The sequence below is a fragment of the Fulmarus glacialis genome, unplaced genomic scaffold, assembly GCF_000690835.1.
Source record: "Fulmarus glacialis isolate BGI_N327 unplaced genomic scaffold, ASM69083v1 scaffold1065, whole genome shotgun sequence".
NCBI classification, from domain to species: domain Eukaryota; kingdom Metazoa; phylum Chordata; class Aves; order Procellariiformes; family Procellariidae; genus Fulmarus; species Fulmarus glacialis.
Window position 1 is genome coordinate 31,643 of NW_009214669.1, and position 15,840 is coordinate 47,482.

The window sequence follows — 15,840 nt, forward strand, 5'->3', positions numbered from 1 at the left end:
TGCACGATCAGACTGGTTGGAAAAAAGCCAAAGAATTGGGCCTCTTGGTCAGCATTATTGTCAAAGCACGGGCTGTACATTGATGTAAATGCAGACTTTTTAACATCAGGGCTTTGTGAGTGGAGATATTCCTTCGCTGCGCTTTCAGTGAAGACGTAGTTCCAAAACCGAAGGCGGGCAATAGGTCTCAGTAATCACCATAATGCCCAGGGCAAAATTCTCAACAAAGAAGGAAAAAAAAGCCAAACTTACCAGTCCCAGGAAGATGCAGAAGAGCTGAACTACATCAGTGTAGGCCACAGAATAAAGCCCACCCACAAGCGTATACATAGTTGCAATCAGGGCAGAAACAATGACTGAAATATTGACATTAATGTCAATGATCACACTTATAGTGGCACCTATGGGGAAAAACAAAGCACTGTGTGTTAGTGTATGTCACAGTATGTCTGATGAGAAGGCTCACCTTTGTTAAGTTGCATATAGAGGTGCTGGTCTGACACAGCAACAGCATGAAGATGTTCCTCTCTCTATCTTCTGCACACCCCTTCTGCACCTTTGAAGGGAGTGGGAAAAGGAAGGCTCCTGTTGGTCTAAGTTTAGCATTTGTCCTACAAAATGGAGGAGGGAAGGGTCCCAACAGCCTTTCCTTACATTGCTCAAGCTCTGGAAGGACTACACTCTCTTGCTCTGTCTGGAGAAAAGCAGCCACGCAGAGACAGCTGAAGCCTCCCTGGGTGAGTTGCAGCTGCATGGGAACAAGTGTATCACTGCAGTAAAGGCTGTGCCTAGGGGAGCTCTGCTGCAACACATCACACCCTTTTGTATCATCTCACTTATGCTCTGAGCTAGCCCCTTTTGACCAAGGAGGGAAGCATCAGCTATAGAGACAATTGTCCACTGACGCTTCGAAAGTGCCCTTGAATTGTTTACATGGGACAAAGGTGGGTTTCTTTGCAAACAGGAGAACCCATCCTCCATTGGCGACCTAGAAACCAAGAACTTTTCCAAGCACCATCAAGAAGATTTCATTTGTAGAAAACACACCACAATGTTGAGTTGACCAGTCAGACTCCACAAGACAGCTCATAGAATCAAAGAGTTGCTGAGACTGAAAGGCACCTCTAGAGATTGTCTAGTCCAGTCAAGCAGAATTAGCTGGAGCAGGTGCTCAGGATCATGTTCATCTGCAAGAATGGAGAGACTCCACAACTTCTCTGGGCAACCTGTGCCAGTGTTTGACCTCTTCCACTGTAAAAAAAAAGTTTTTTCTTAAGTTTAAATGGAATTTCCTGTACTTCTGCTTGTGCCTATTGCCTCTTGTCCTGTCACTGGGCAGCACAGAGATGAGCCTGGTTCTGTCTTCTTTATTCTGCTCCCCCCCACTGCCAAATCAGGTATTTAAGCACATGAATAAGAACCCCCTGAGCCTTCTCTTCTCCGGGCTGAACAGTCCCAGCTCTCTCAGCCTCTCCTTATATGCCACATACCCTAGTCCCTTAATCATCTTTGTGGCTCTTCACTGGATTGTCTCCAGTATGTCCGTGTCTCTTGTATTGGGGAGCACTGGATCTGGCACTCCAAATGCTGAGTAGAGGGGAAGGATCCCCTCCCTCAACCTGCTGACAATGGTCCTTCCATTGCAGCTCAGGTTGCCATTGGCTTTCTTTGCCACAAGGGCACATTGCTGGCTCATGGTCAACTTCATTGCCTTCTAAGACTCCCAGGTTCTTTTCTGCAAACCTGCTTTCTGTCTGGTCAGCCCCCAGTCTGTACTGGGACATCAGGTTGTACCTCCCCAGGTGTAGGACTTAGCATTTTCCTTTGTTGAACTTCATGAAGTTCCTGTTGGCCCATTTCTGCAGCTTGCTGAAGTCCTTCTGAACGGCAATAAAACCATCTGGTCTACCAGCAACTCCTCAGTTTTTGTTTTCTGCAAACTAGCTGAAGGTGCACTTCATCCCATCAGCCAGGTCATTAATGAAGACATTACACGGTACAGAACTCAGTATTGACACCTGGGGTACACAACTGGTGACTGGCCACCAGGTGGCTTCCATGCTTCTGGTCACAGCCCTCTGAGCCCAGCAGTTCAGCCAGTTTTCAATCCTCCTGACTGTCCACTTATCTAGTCTATACTTCATCTGTCTGTCTATGAAGATATTACAGGAGACGTGTGAAAAGCCCTTTTTGAAATCCACAACATGCCCTGCTCTGCCTTTGTGAACCAAGCCAGTCAGCTCATCTTGGAAGATGTCAGGTTGGTCAGAAATTATTTCTTCCCCATAAATCCATGCTGACTTCTCCTAATCCCCTTCTTGACCTTCATTTGTTTGGAAGTAGTTTCCAGGAGTATTTGCTCCATCGCCTTCCCAGGGACTGAGGTGAGGCTTTAGTTCCTGGTATCCTCCTTCTTGCCCTTCTTGAAGACGGGAGTGACATTTGTTTTCTTCCAGTCTTCAGGAACATCCCTGATCACCACAATCTTCAGAAGATTACTGAGAGTGTCCTTGCAATGCTATCAGCCAGCTCCCACAGCACTTGCAGCAAGCATCCCATGAGGTCCCCTGAAATTGTGTCTGTCCAAGTCTATTTAAATGTTTCCTAACCTGATCCTACTCTAGCAAACCTTCCTTGCCCTGGACTTTCCTTGGTTTCTCAGTTTCCTGGGGTTCCTGAAGGCTGGTCTTACCAGCAAAGAATGAAGCAGAGAAGGCACTGAGTACCTCAACCTTTTCCATATCCTTTGCCACCAGGTCCCCTGTCCCATTCAACAGCAGTCGACATTTTCCCTAGTTTATGTACTCGTAGAAGCCTTTCTTGCTGCCCTTCATGGCCAGATTCAAATCCAGGTGGACTTTGGCTTTTCTAAACCTATCTCTGCATGCTTGGACAGTGTCTCTGTATTCCTTCCAGGTCACCTGTCCCTGCTTCCACCTCTTGAATGCTTCCTTTTTATGTCTGAGTCTAGTCAGGAGCTCCTTTTTTATCTATGCAGGTCTCCTGCCAGCTTTGCTTGTTTTCCTGGTTGTCAGGGTGGACTGTTCTTAAGCTTGGAGGAAATGATCCCTGAATATCAACCAGCTCTCCTGGACTCCTCTTCTCTCCAAGGCTGTCTTCCATGGGATTCCTCCAAGCAGATCCCTGGAGAGGCCAAATTCTACTCTCCTGAAATCCATTGTTGTGGTCCTGATTTTTGCCTTGTTCCTCTCAGGACCCTGAACTCCACCATCTCATGGACGCTGCAGCCAAGTTTGCCTCCAGCCTTCATATCCCTAACTAGTTCTTCCTTGTCTTTAAGTAACAGGTTCAACAGAGCACCTCCCTGCATCAGCTCCTTCCATCATGTTTCAGGAAGTTGTTGTCAGTGCTCTCAAGAAACCTCCTGAATTGCTCGTGCCCTCCTGCACTGCCCTTCCAGCAGCTATCAGGGTGGTTATACCTTTCCCTTAGATGTATTAGCTATTTCAAGTGATTGCAGTGTTTTAAAACCTTGTTTAAAAAAAATTCCTGTCCTCCTAATTAGGATAATTTAGATGAAACATGTTGCAGTAACTTTTAGTCCTTGCAAGCTATTGTAGATGGATATTCTTGACCACATAGGTAGAAAAGTTCTGGCAGTAGAACACAACATGATGTGTGGCATATAAGAGCTGCTGGGAGCTGCCAGGTGGCTTTTTTTTGCACAGTGAGCCTTCAAAGTTCATGTGCTTAAAGATTACAAGCTCAGACCACTTTCACAAGCTGAAAGCCCTGTCTTTCCCTTCTATAATGCTGCCAAGCAAGAAATCATGAGGAAGATCAAGAAGTGAAGAGTAGTGGGATTAAATATTCATCAGTAAGGATAGGTGTGCAAATTAGGAGGTATAATATAACCAGATTATTCACAAAATGGTTAAAACCAAAACCCTCAATGACCTTTATAGTCATTGACAGTCTTTAACTGTCAGCTGTTAATATAAACCTACTAGAAAGATATTCACACCACTTGCTTTGAAATATCACAAATTAGCTTGTCCTCAATCAAAAAGAAAGTATATTCCAAATACTCAGAGTGTTCTTCAAGTTATTCAACTCCTATCACCTCAGCATGTAGTTTGTTCTTAGTCCTTCAAGTGTTTTGTGATGAAATTGTGGTAAACAAGCTCCCCATTGCTTTGCAGTTCATCAGAGCACAGTTGGAGAGTACCTTCAAAGTTTATTTTCTGTTTAAAGTAGCTTGCGCTAGAAAGCATTACCACATGCATGTGCACTATGAGTATGATTAGCTGGTAAAAGTCAACTACTGGTGCTTCAACTCAAGGGCTTTCTCAGTTCTTGAAGGCATTGCTAAATTCAGGCCTGAAATATAATTAAAACCCCTGGAAACTGATTTTTTTTCAGGACTGGATGAGTAGTTGGGTGACTTTCTATTGAGTCATATTTCCACTAATTCTCTGAATCCTTTCTTGACTCTTAAGTATTTTCTTCATTTTGTCAAGTAGAAAGCCATTTAGAATTGAATAATAGTTCAATTTATTGATCAGCATCTGTTTTACTTCTATTATTTGTGCTATGGAAAGTTCTGTATATGTAGGTCTCCTATATGCAAAGGATTATTTTTTTAGATGCATTGGCAATAATCTTTCATATCTTTAAGGGAAATTGTGACTCGCTTCTGTGATCTCACTGGTGTAAAAGAGAAGCTGGGTCAGCCTTGACATGAAAGGGACACTTGCAATCACGCTCGCAAATGTCATGCCACAATTAAAGGAATTTTGTTGCTAAATCTTTTCATGCTCTTTGAAAAGGGACAACTTAAAGATACCCGAAAATGAATAGATACCTTGCGTGTCTTTCCATTACCAAAATAATTAATGGGGTACCATTACCAGGTTTAATTACTAGTTAGCACGTGTCTGAGAACTGTCACACACTGAATCATTTGGCTAGGACAGTTAGCATTTGAAGCCAGAATTTTAATGCATTTCTGATTTTCTTAATCCTTTCCACCTGTGATAAATTAATATTTATACTGCTTATTCCTTACCTAAGGCAGAGAAGATGGCAGCAGCCCAAAACATTTCTCCCATTAAAGCTGGAATAAACAGTAGCCCTCCCATCCTTTTTCCATAAAGCTGCTGAAAAGGGTCTAGCATTGTCACATAGCCTTTGGATCGCATGGGTTTTGCAAAAAAAAGGCCACCTATAGAGAAAAGTAGCAGAAGACACCAGCTGCAGTGGAGAAATGCATTGCCATTATGGGGTAAAACATTGATTGTCAGTTAAGGGTACAAAAATATCAGTATTACTGGTTTTTTTTTTAAAGACGTAAGTACAGTTAAAATATCCTCTAAGAACTCTTATCTTACATGTATCTACAGAGTTACATAAACACTTCCACACCATTAATATCTATGGTTTGATAATGCAAAATAAGTTTGTGTTATTTTGTCTGGTTCAGTTTACTTAATCTGCCATTGTGGAGGCTATCAGAGTTTTGTCTAATTTTGGATCAGCTTAAGGGAATGGCTTTTCTACCTAATCCTGTTCATTCTTAGAGCAGAATCCAGCATGAATTTTCACATGGTCCTACTCTAAAAATAAAACTCTCTGGGATTCCTGGATCAGAAATACGAGTTCACACATGGTTTAATTCACACACAGCAAATCTGATTCTTTCAGGACAATTCAGATTTATTATGTATGCTTAAATCAACCTTACTACACCTGAGGGGTAGGTCAGATGCCTTCCTGGCTCTGCAGGTGTCAGGCTCCCCAAATATTTCTCATACACTTATTTCACTTATGCATGTTCAGGAATTTTGATGTATCACAATTCTGCTCTGTCTGGCTGGCATATGGGCTGGATATGTACATAAATGTTCAAAGACCTCACCTTTCTAATGTACAGTCCTCAAATTCTTTCTGGCTGGGGAAAAAAAAGGACATATCTCAGGAAAGCTGAAAGAGACCTTCTATGGAAACCCGTGTAGTTGAGACCTGCATGTGACTATAAGTAGACTTCTACCACAGTAAAACTGCTGAAATGCAATGTATAAGGTACAATAAAAAAACTGGAAAACCAGTTAGTTCCCAATAAAATCTACTGTACAGTATTTGGTGACCCTTAGTTAGGTTCTTCATCACAAGATATGTAATGTATTCATCGTATTGTATAGAAGATTTTCCACATTTCTATGTATTGTCTTGTATCACTCATATTTCTTCATTTCATTAAGTTCCCTGAACAGAAGGTACTGGCTTACCAATCACAATTTATTTGTACTGCTTATGTTAACGTTGTCTCTAGGCAGGTTGTTTGGATGCAGAAACCCTCCAGCGTTTTTTTACTATTCTTGGTCATGGATCCTGTTCCTATTCTACTTGTTATGTCATTACAAAAGATAACTAAAAGAAGAAAAAAAGAGTCACTGGTATTATAATCTATTAGGATGTTCAAACATCTGTCAAAGGAAACAGGGGATACTCTAACCTTTAAAACTAAGTTGCTTGAAAAATTAGGAAAAGTGGTATGCAGCACAACATTGAACTAACAGGGAGATTATATCAATCTTAAATCCTTCCAGTCTGAAGCAATAATATTTCTTCTAGACTTGTATTTATAATTTTGATTTTTTTTTAAAAAGGATAAGCAAGTCCTCCCCCAAACCTGCATGTAGAGATCATGCCTACAGAAATGCTTTCCTCTCTGTGCTCTGCAGAGAGATATATGGTCACATAATACAGGATTCTTTTCTCTGAAGTGGCCATTATAATTTCCAGGGAAAAAAGTCTGGGTATCTAAAAACAGCTGGACATGAGGGGAGAGGCTAACTCAACCTCTCTTCTGGGCTATTGTTAATTTGTGTCAATTCTACAGAGGCTAAGAGTCAGGAAGATGCTTGTGACTATGATCCTAATGACTGCTTAATGACATCGATGGATCATGACCATCATGACCTCAGAATGACAACAACTGATCTCCAGGCGGACTTCTCCTGTTACGGTTTTCCTTACAGGAAATAGAGCTGCTCTCAGGGATGGGAACTACTACTGGAGCTGGAGCTGGCCCACACGTTCCAGAAAGGAGCATCTATGATGGGGACGGTTTTTGCCTGGGAGGAGAGGAGAACCAGGAAAGCATTTCCAAGGGGAAAAAAAGAGTCAGGAGGGAAACTGAGTTGTATAGGCAGAAATAAAAGGGGCAAGAAGACCTGGATAAACAACCAAAGGAAACAAAGGGACAGACTAGGTGGGAGGACCATGAGAAAAGACTCAAAATAGACAGAGAGGTCAAGTATTATTAGAAAGGCTAATACACCAGTCACATTAATTAAAGATGAAAAATACAGTATCTTTTTTGTTGCCTTAGGGACATGATCTGTTCACAAACTGAGAGGATGTAGTTGACAACTTTGTGGTGTATTCATCACAGCTCACAAGGCAATACTTGCATTGCGAGCTGCTCCATGTGGTTGAGACACAGTGAGAAATTTTTTATTGCTATTATTTTTAAGAAAAGTAAGGAAGTTCTGAGACTACGTTTCAGGAATTAGAGGCCACAGCAATAAAAATTATAATGCTGTCTGTATTTTACACTCTGACCCTGCATATTGCATTTTGACATGTGATTTGGAGTTTTGTACTGCATTTAAGAGGATGCTTGGTCCAATTTTAAGGAAATAGATTGGTTCTACTACAGACTTCCTATACAAAATTAGACAAGTTACTTAGACTCTTGGTGAAGATCTGTAAGGTATAAGCACTTCCCTAACCTGAAAGGTTATTTGCCATTCTTGAATTTCAAGATTTATATGTGCCCTGATACTATCATTCCAGATCATATAGGCACTTAAAGAAAACCTGAATATATAAAACTTAGTACATATAATTTAAAAAAAAAAAAGAAAAATCCCACAACGAAACCTTTATTATTGTGACCTCCATAGATCACTATGGTTGTAATAATCAAATAGGTCTTGCCGAGGCATTCAGGAGATTTAAGATATCAAACTATTTATAGTGATTTTCTGTTTTTCTTTTTAATAGCCAAACTTATCAGCAGAAGGGATCCAGTTTATCTCAGTATACTTTTATCAGACCCTAGTTGTTTCATTTCAAATGATGGACTTGTCATCAGAACTGTTTAAAATCAGACACTATTAGCTTTAGTTCATTGCTTACCTAAAACCAGACTAAGGGAATATCCGATAGGTGCCTGAGCCCAAGCTAGACCATAGCCTGGGACATACACAGCTTCTGCTGTCCCGTTGATGTAACCTCCTCCAACCCACGTGGCTGAAAAAGAAGAGGTGGAAAAGTCTTTAATGTGCATAAAGAAAAAAAACCTCCCAAGTTGTGGAATGAAATTGTCATCACTTATAATATTGCTATTTTTTATTATATGTACTGTACAAGTGCCAGACATGGCATCCTTCTGTAAAAGATAGTCCTAATTTGAAAAACTTACAACCTAAGCATAAGAAAAAAGAAGTCAGATGGACTGAGACAGTCATCAAGGTGTCTAAGTGTCTGTATAGTCAGTGAAGATGTGAGGGTTGAGTCCCCCACTACTTGTTTACAGTGAACGAAGCACATCAACTCACTAACCATTACCATTTTCTTTGTGTTAGTCCAAGTGAAGGAGAGATGTAGGGGGATCTGAAGAAGAACAATAAACATACAGTGATAAAGTCATCCCAGCTGGGAAAACTCAAAGCATTTAAATAAGACAAGAGTTTAATGAATGCGTTGTTTACTAGGGTCTTCATGAAAAAAATTGCCCTTAAAACCTTGCTAAATTTTAAATTGTGGCTACACAAAGCACATTTAGTAAACTCTGACTTCCCTAAATGCTGTATTTCCATATAGGGCTATGGTGGGTTTGTGTTGCTGTTTAAGTTGTAAACGTCGACTCATTTATTTTTGTGCTTCCTGAAGACATACTCCGGAAGTGAATTGTACTATCTATAATATTTCTGATTTTACCTCTCTAAAAACCAGCAGTATTTTTAATATACTAACCTCAGACCCTTAATGAATTGATTCTCTGCCTTGAAGGGAAGTTTCTACATTTGAGAACTTGGACCTACAGAATGTATGAAAGAAAATCTCCAACGCAGAAATGTATTGTGATTACATCTGCAAAAATAACTCATAACAAATTATGTAATAAAGTTTATCTCTTCCTGTTTGCAGATTCCACGCAAAAAGTTCTTGATTTTCTCTAATGTATAATGAGCAAGTTTTCTGAATCTGGGTCTGTAGTTTGAACAAGGGCAGACAGATCATTACAAGTACTAGATTTTTGTAATGCTATTTTGATTTGCCTCAGAAGCCTTTGTCTTCTCATATAAGAGTAGTTCAGGCTTTCTGTGTAAAAATTCACAATTGTAAGAAATTTATTTTCCTTAAGTATTCTTCAGAATTTTCCTGGCATCCACCATCATACAAGCAAACTTGATTTTATGTTTAAGACAAACAACTGGAGATAAACACAAATGAAGAAAACGTAATTAAAATTCCTAAAGAAATTTCATGAAGATCTAAATGACCACTCTCTTCCGCTTAACTGTGATATGTCTCAAATACTACCAGAGGGTATTTTTTTTAACTCAATGCTAAATTATACCATAGATTTAGAATCAAAGATCTCTGGCAATCAGAGCATTACAATGGTCCCCCTTTCAGCATTTTGAAGCACAGGAATGGACCAGTCTATTGTTGAAAATGGTATAGTGGGCTTGTATGAGGGATGTGCATGCAGAGAAAGTCTGCAACAAAACTAGTGACCCACAGAACTCTGTTATTGGTAGACTTTTAGGTATCAAGATCTATTGTACACTACAGAGACGAGACAAGACAAGAGGCGAGTGATGCCCATGTGGGACCACATGGAGAAGATGGATGAACACTGATCCTTGATGGGAGGAGCAGGAATACAGAATCTACATAAAAAGTTGTCAGACATTTTGGATTTTGTGCCCCATCCAACCTGGCCTTGAACACTTCCAGGGAGGGGCATCCACAGCTTCCCTGGGCAGCCTGTTTCAGTGTCTCACCATCCTTACAGTAAAGAATTTCTTCCTTATAACTAATCTAAATCTACCCTCTTTCAGATTAAAGCCATTACCCCTTGTCCTATCGCTACATGGCCTTGTAAAAAGTCCCTCTCCAGCTTTCTTGTAGGCCCCCTTCAGGTGCTGGAAGGCTGCTATGAGGCCTCTCCGGAGCCTTCTCTTCTCTAGACTAAACAACCCCAGCGCTCTCCGCCTGTCCTCATACCGGAGGTGCTCCAGCCCCCAATCATCTTTGTGACCCTCCTCTGGACCCACTTAAGCAGGTCCATGTCTTTCTTATGCAGGGGGCCCCAGAAGCTGAACACAGTACTCCAGGTGGGGTCTCACGAGAGCAGAGTAGAGGGGGAGCATCACCTCCCTCGGCCTGCTGGCCACATTTCTTTTGATGCAGCCCAGGATGCGATTGGCTTTCTGGGCTTTTAGCGCACGTTGCCGGCTCATGTTCAGTTTTTCATCCACCAATACCCTCAAGTCCTTCTCCACAGTGCTGCTCTCAATCCACTCATTACCCAGTCCATATCCATGTTTGGGATTGCCCTGACCCAGGTGCCGGACCTTGCACTTGGCCTTGTTGAACTTCGTGAGGTTCGCACAGGCCCATCTCTCTAGCCTGTCAAGGTCATCCGGATGGCATCTCTTTGCTCTGGAGTATCAACCACACAACTCAGCTTGGTGTCATCTGCAAACTTGCTGAAGGTGCACTCAATCCCGCTGTCCAAGTCCCTGACAAAGATGTTAAATAATACTGGTCCCAATACGGACCCCTGAGGGACACCTCATCACTGATCTCCACCTGGACATTGAGCCGTTGGCTGTTGAGTCCATGACTACCTGGGATGTGTGTTGGCTATTGTGTCGCAAGCAGCATAAAGTTACGGAATAGATTCTAAGCACCTGTATACAGTAACAAAAGTGAATATTTAGAAAGGCAATTGTATTTGTGTCCTTCCCTGGAAAAAGCACGAGCATGAATTCTGCATGAACAGCACCCACTTCCAGATGGAGAATAGTATCCCATGGTCAAGGACAGATGTCCAGCATTGCTGCAGCTGTGGTGCAAGGCTTCAACATCCAGCATCTATTTGCCAGGGGTTGTTACTGAGGTGGCAAGTGTTCTCCAAGGGGCACTTGGACACTATGCCTAGCTCCCTTATTTTCTTCCAGAGGGGGGCACATCACTTCCCTTCTGTGTGATGTTGCAGGGGCCATTGCCCTCCCCTGGCTGGGGACAGGAACAGTGCCCTATGGACAGGTGTCGCTGGGTAGGGTGATATGGAGTATTTAGCACTTACTTTCAATTTTATTTCTTGATTTCTGGATTGGAGATTGAAAAATAGCCACTGATCAATTTTTCTGTCCACATGACTGTTCTGGAACATCTGCTAAGGACCCCAGAGCTCTAGGAAGGTGCTATATGGCTTTTTCTGAGGGAGTGAATGGGTAGTCAGTGTGTACATTGACATCAGTAAATACATTAGAAAAGAAATAATGGGATATGATAGGATGGGATTTCAACCTTAGATATTAATTTTCTGATCCTCAGTTTGCTAAGCCACAATTTAAAGTTAGTTTAATACCTTTTTTGTTGGAATTCTTTTTTTTTTCTGAATCAGACAAAAGGAATATAAAATTTAATAATCTATGGAAACACTCATGTGATAATCTATTTTAATCCTCTCTTTGCCTGCCGTCTGAAGGACCAAAAAATGCAGCAAATACCAATATCCATTGAAAACATGCACCCTAAAAAATGATCAGACAAATACTGAGGATATGGAGAGCAATTCTGCTCCTAGTTCATATGAGGAACACGGAAATTAATCTCAGAGTTCTTCATATATATTGATATATACTAGAAAATCAGATTTTTTAGCACTTCTTTGTGAATGATCCCTTGTCTGACCACTCAAATTATTGAATCAACTCATCAAGTTCTGTAAAATGAAAATCCTGACCTAAGGATTACAAAAGAATAGGATTCTGTAATATTTCTTTTTTTCTTGTGGAAAGATACATAGCTCCATCCGACTGAAATGAAAAAATGACATTACGTTTTTGGTCATGTTTGTAAGCATTTGATTATGTCAAGTATTTCCTTTGGGGATTGAACTCAATCACCAAAATCAGAATAGACTCAAGTTTGTCGCAGATACCACTTCTTAAGAATTTCACCCACAAGTTAAGGAATGCTAATATTTAATGCAACATTTTAACTATAAAATGATACACATTTAACTATGTAAAAATGATACACAAATTAAAGGCGTGTCTACTATGGTACTATGTTAGCTCATTTTAATACGAGCTGCTGTGATCCATCCCCAATTCAAGCTTCTCACTCTTCCTATTTTGATAATCGCAGACACACTCAGCCTTCAGCGGGCTTTGTGTTTAGGCATTTCAGTAGCTAGTTGATATATGCTTCTTTCAGAATCACAGTATACGTCCAAATATGTCCACAGCCATTATTCATAGGTAGTGCATTTGCTTTAAGGCTTTTAAATGTCGTTTAGAAAATCAACCATAATTATTTAGGAATCTTGAGTCCATCCCTATGAAGTCACAATGCTTATGCTCTGAATTTGATTTTAAATTTATAGGATGAGTTCTGTCATCCTCCCCACCAAGTAGCCCTAGAAACTGCTACCATTTTTTAGCCAGTATCCATGGAAAATGGTAGTGTTTGTCTTGGGCAAGAAAATCAGAATTAGGCCTTATCCAATAACCCAAAGCACTTCATGTCCATACTAACAATATCCTTTCTGGAATCTTTAAAAATTTCTTGTTTTCCTTTTATGGGATAGGCTTTGCTTTTTAATTCATATTTAGATAATTAAAGCTGAAAAATATAAAGACTATGTTAGAATAGCCATATATCTCTGGAGGAATGGTTATGAGCTGCAAATTGTGCATCTATCATTTTTAAAGAAGCAAATATATCCTTGAATAATGTGACCATTTAGTAAAAATTATTGAGGATTTTGATCATCTTACTTTCACGATTATTTTGTTATGGCTTTACAAACTAGGTATCCCAATCACCCTCACCGAGACAAAACTTGGACTAACTCCTGATTCAGTAGACTTGTGCCCACACCTTGTGTGCCAGGCATGGTTCCCCAAAACTGAAAGTGTAATTTACTTGCCATCTCAAGCTTTAATTGCCATATTTATGGAAGGCAGAGGTGAGAAAGTATGTGAACCCTGATAGTATAAAATCCACGAGTGTTTTAGCTGCACAAAGGCTTTAGGATCAGCTTGATATTCTACCGCAGAGATGACATACTACGCCATCTCTAGAGCTTGCATGAAACAGGATGAGCATACGTGGATGTGAATTGTGGTGGGTATAGAAATTGTCTGCAATATAGGAAGCCCCAGTTCAAGTCTCATCTCTGCTTCAGCTGTTATGAAAAATATTCCTGTAAAATAGGATTAAGGAGACCAGAATTCGTGTCTTCTTCCACAGGCAAAGGTGTTCATCGTAACCACTTGCGCGGGGGATGTATTGTTTCGTCTCCACTCCCCCAATCTAATGATTACAGTTTTGTGGCAAGCCATGTCTCTGCAAAATATTCTGGTTTCAGTGCTCTTGAAAACATTTCATTCAGCAGAAAGCAGTCAAACCAGCCCTTGCTGTGAGCAGAATCTTGTCACACCTGATGCTTCAGTAGCAATGGATACGTGATACAGTAATATTATAGCAAAGTGCGAAAAGTAGAACATCTGCCTGTATTCAAACTTTATTGACTTTTACAAACATTCTTTACTCAATATCCAAATATTCAGTCTTTGAATGAGCAAAATGCCCCTGCAAGGGGATAGGAATTTCTCTTGGTTAAAGAACACAGAATTTTGGCCCAAGTTTTTATGTGTCTCTTCCTTATTAGATAATTGTGAAACCAGAACAAGGCAAATCAGCAAAACATAAATATAACCTGATAAATCCAATTTGGTAATTGAAAGGGCTTTGCCTGAATAGAATTTAGAATAAACAAAAAAAAAAAAAGAAGCATTCTTAAAAATTAAATTGCTTAAATAAAAGTCGTGGGCCAATTCACTCTTCTTCTAATGCACTTTTGTTCCAATCCCATATGTTAGCTGTAAGACTTGAGATTTTGGACTATATTGTGAATATCTTGTTTACCCGGGTAAGACACCTGATTTGACTGGCTCTGGGAGTCAGACAGCACTGCTTACAAAATTAGTGAAGAACTCTTCCTTCACCCAGGCTTTTCCTACTGATATTACTGTTCACAGTAATGTATTATTTTGTCAAACTGCTGCAAAAGAAGCTAAAAGAATCCATAAAGTAAGTTTGCCTGAAGCAGTGCAATTACAAGTTTGGATTTATGCCCATTTTCTTTTAGAAACTTATTCTTAATTGATGCTGCACACCCCCCCGCCCCCCATCTTTTTGCATATAAACATTGTATTACTCAGATTAAACAAAAATAACTCACCAATTTGTATGGCTTTAACAACAATAACAGTTATTTTAAAACTGGATTTCTTATTAATCTATATAAATTCTATAATTCTGTCCCAAACATATCTGATCTACAGATGAATATGAAAGCAATGAATAAGAAATGTAAGATATTATTTCTGTATGATTTAAAATTTTTTTTTTTTTTTAAATGCTACATTTGGGTGTTCACTAAACAATGTTAGCAGCCATTGGAAAAAAAAGTATATATATTTTGTCCATTTTGCATTATTCAACATGCAGATTATACTTCTTCATTCGGATGGAAAACTGACAAGTTATACACTGGTTAGGAAAAAAATAAAAGGTGATTTTTTACATACCGGTCATTGTAAATCCACCAACTAACAAGCCAATGTCTCTTCCACCGACTATAATAGCTTCGCTGCGATCTCCTTCGCTGCCAGTGTTCTTGGTTTTCCAAGCAGCCCATATCCCAACTGCCAGGATAGCCAGGTAGAATACAACTATGGCCACCAGCCCCTCCACATGGAAAGCCATGTTGAAGTCCCGACTGTTTCTTTGATCGCTATTTCATTAAGACCTCTGGAGAGAATACAATAATAATATGTCTGCTTTTAACAAACCTGGTAAGATGCTTTTTAGAATCAGTGTACAAGGAAAACTCAGATGGTTATTAAAGAGACTATTCTGGTGAATTTATGAAATAAGTATTTCAGATGTAATTGAAATTAAGTTTACGTGCCAATTAAAATGCCTGTGGAGCAACAACCAACAGTTGCAACCTGCAATTACAGTGCGAAACGAATGATGTGGCTGAAAGCTACGGAACTCTTAGAAATCGGCTCCTGAGCACTGAATTATTTTAGTGTCACCAAGTCCCCAGTGTCTGGGAACTCTTCAGTGAAGAAAGAGTTTGGTACATGGAATAGGATAGAAGATCTTGGCCATGTGGGCTATTATAAAAGTCTCTGTTTAGTTAGAAGACAAGCCACAAAGCTGTTTTAAGTCATATAAGAAAACTGCGGATGAGTGATAGCTACAACAGCAAAACATATCTTTTGAGTCTGTGTTGGAACGCTGAGTCTTTTCCCCCTTCTATCATATCCTGTACTCAAAAATCTGCGCTTTCTTTTTGTAATGTTTAATTGCCCAGCATTAAAAGTATCAACCTATTCTCGTTCGCAATTTGAGAAGTGAACGGAAAGCTTAAAAGCTGTCGCACGGCAGAAATTTTAAGGTATACGAACTACAGCGGGGGAAAACTCGCGGGCGACAGCAGCAGCGGCTGCCCCGTACCCAGCCTTTCCTGGAGCCCCCTCCCAGCGC

General features: G+C 40.2%; 1 protein-coding gene across 1 annotated transcript in view; it reads right to left on the reverse strand.

The window, feature by feature from the left end:
* SLC5A7 (solute carrier family 5 (sodium/choline cotransporter), member 7) overlaps positions 1 to 15,051 on the reverse strand; it is a 23,920-nt gene extending 8,869 nt beyond the window's left edge. Inside the window, exons 1-4 of the mRNA XM_009578614.1 lie at positions 14,874 to 15,051; positions 8,167 to 8,280; positions 5,030 to 5,185; positions 253 to 401 (exon numbers count right to left, since the gene is read on the reverse strand). Coding sequence (XP_009576909.1) covers positions 253 to 401; positions 5,030 to 5,185; positions 8,167 to 8,280; positions 14,874 to 15,051 — 597 coding nt within the window. The remainder of the gene's footprint in view (positions 1 to 252; positions 402 to 5,029; positions 5,186 to 8,166; positions 8,281 to 14,873) is intronic.
* Between the last annotated feature and the right edge of the window lie 789 nt (positions 15,052 to 15,840).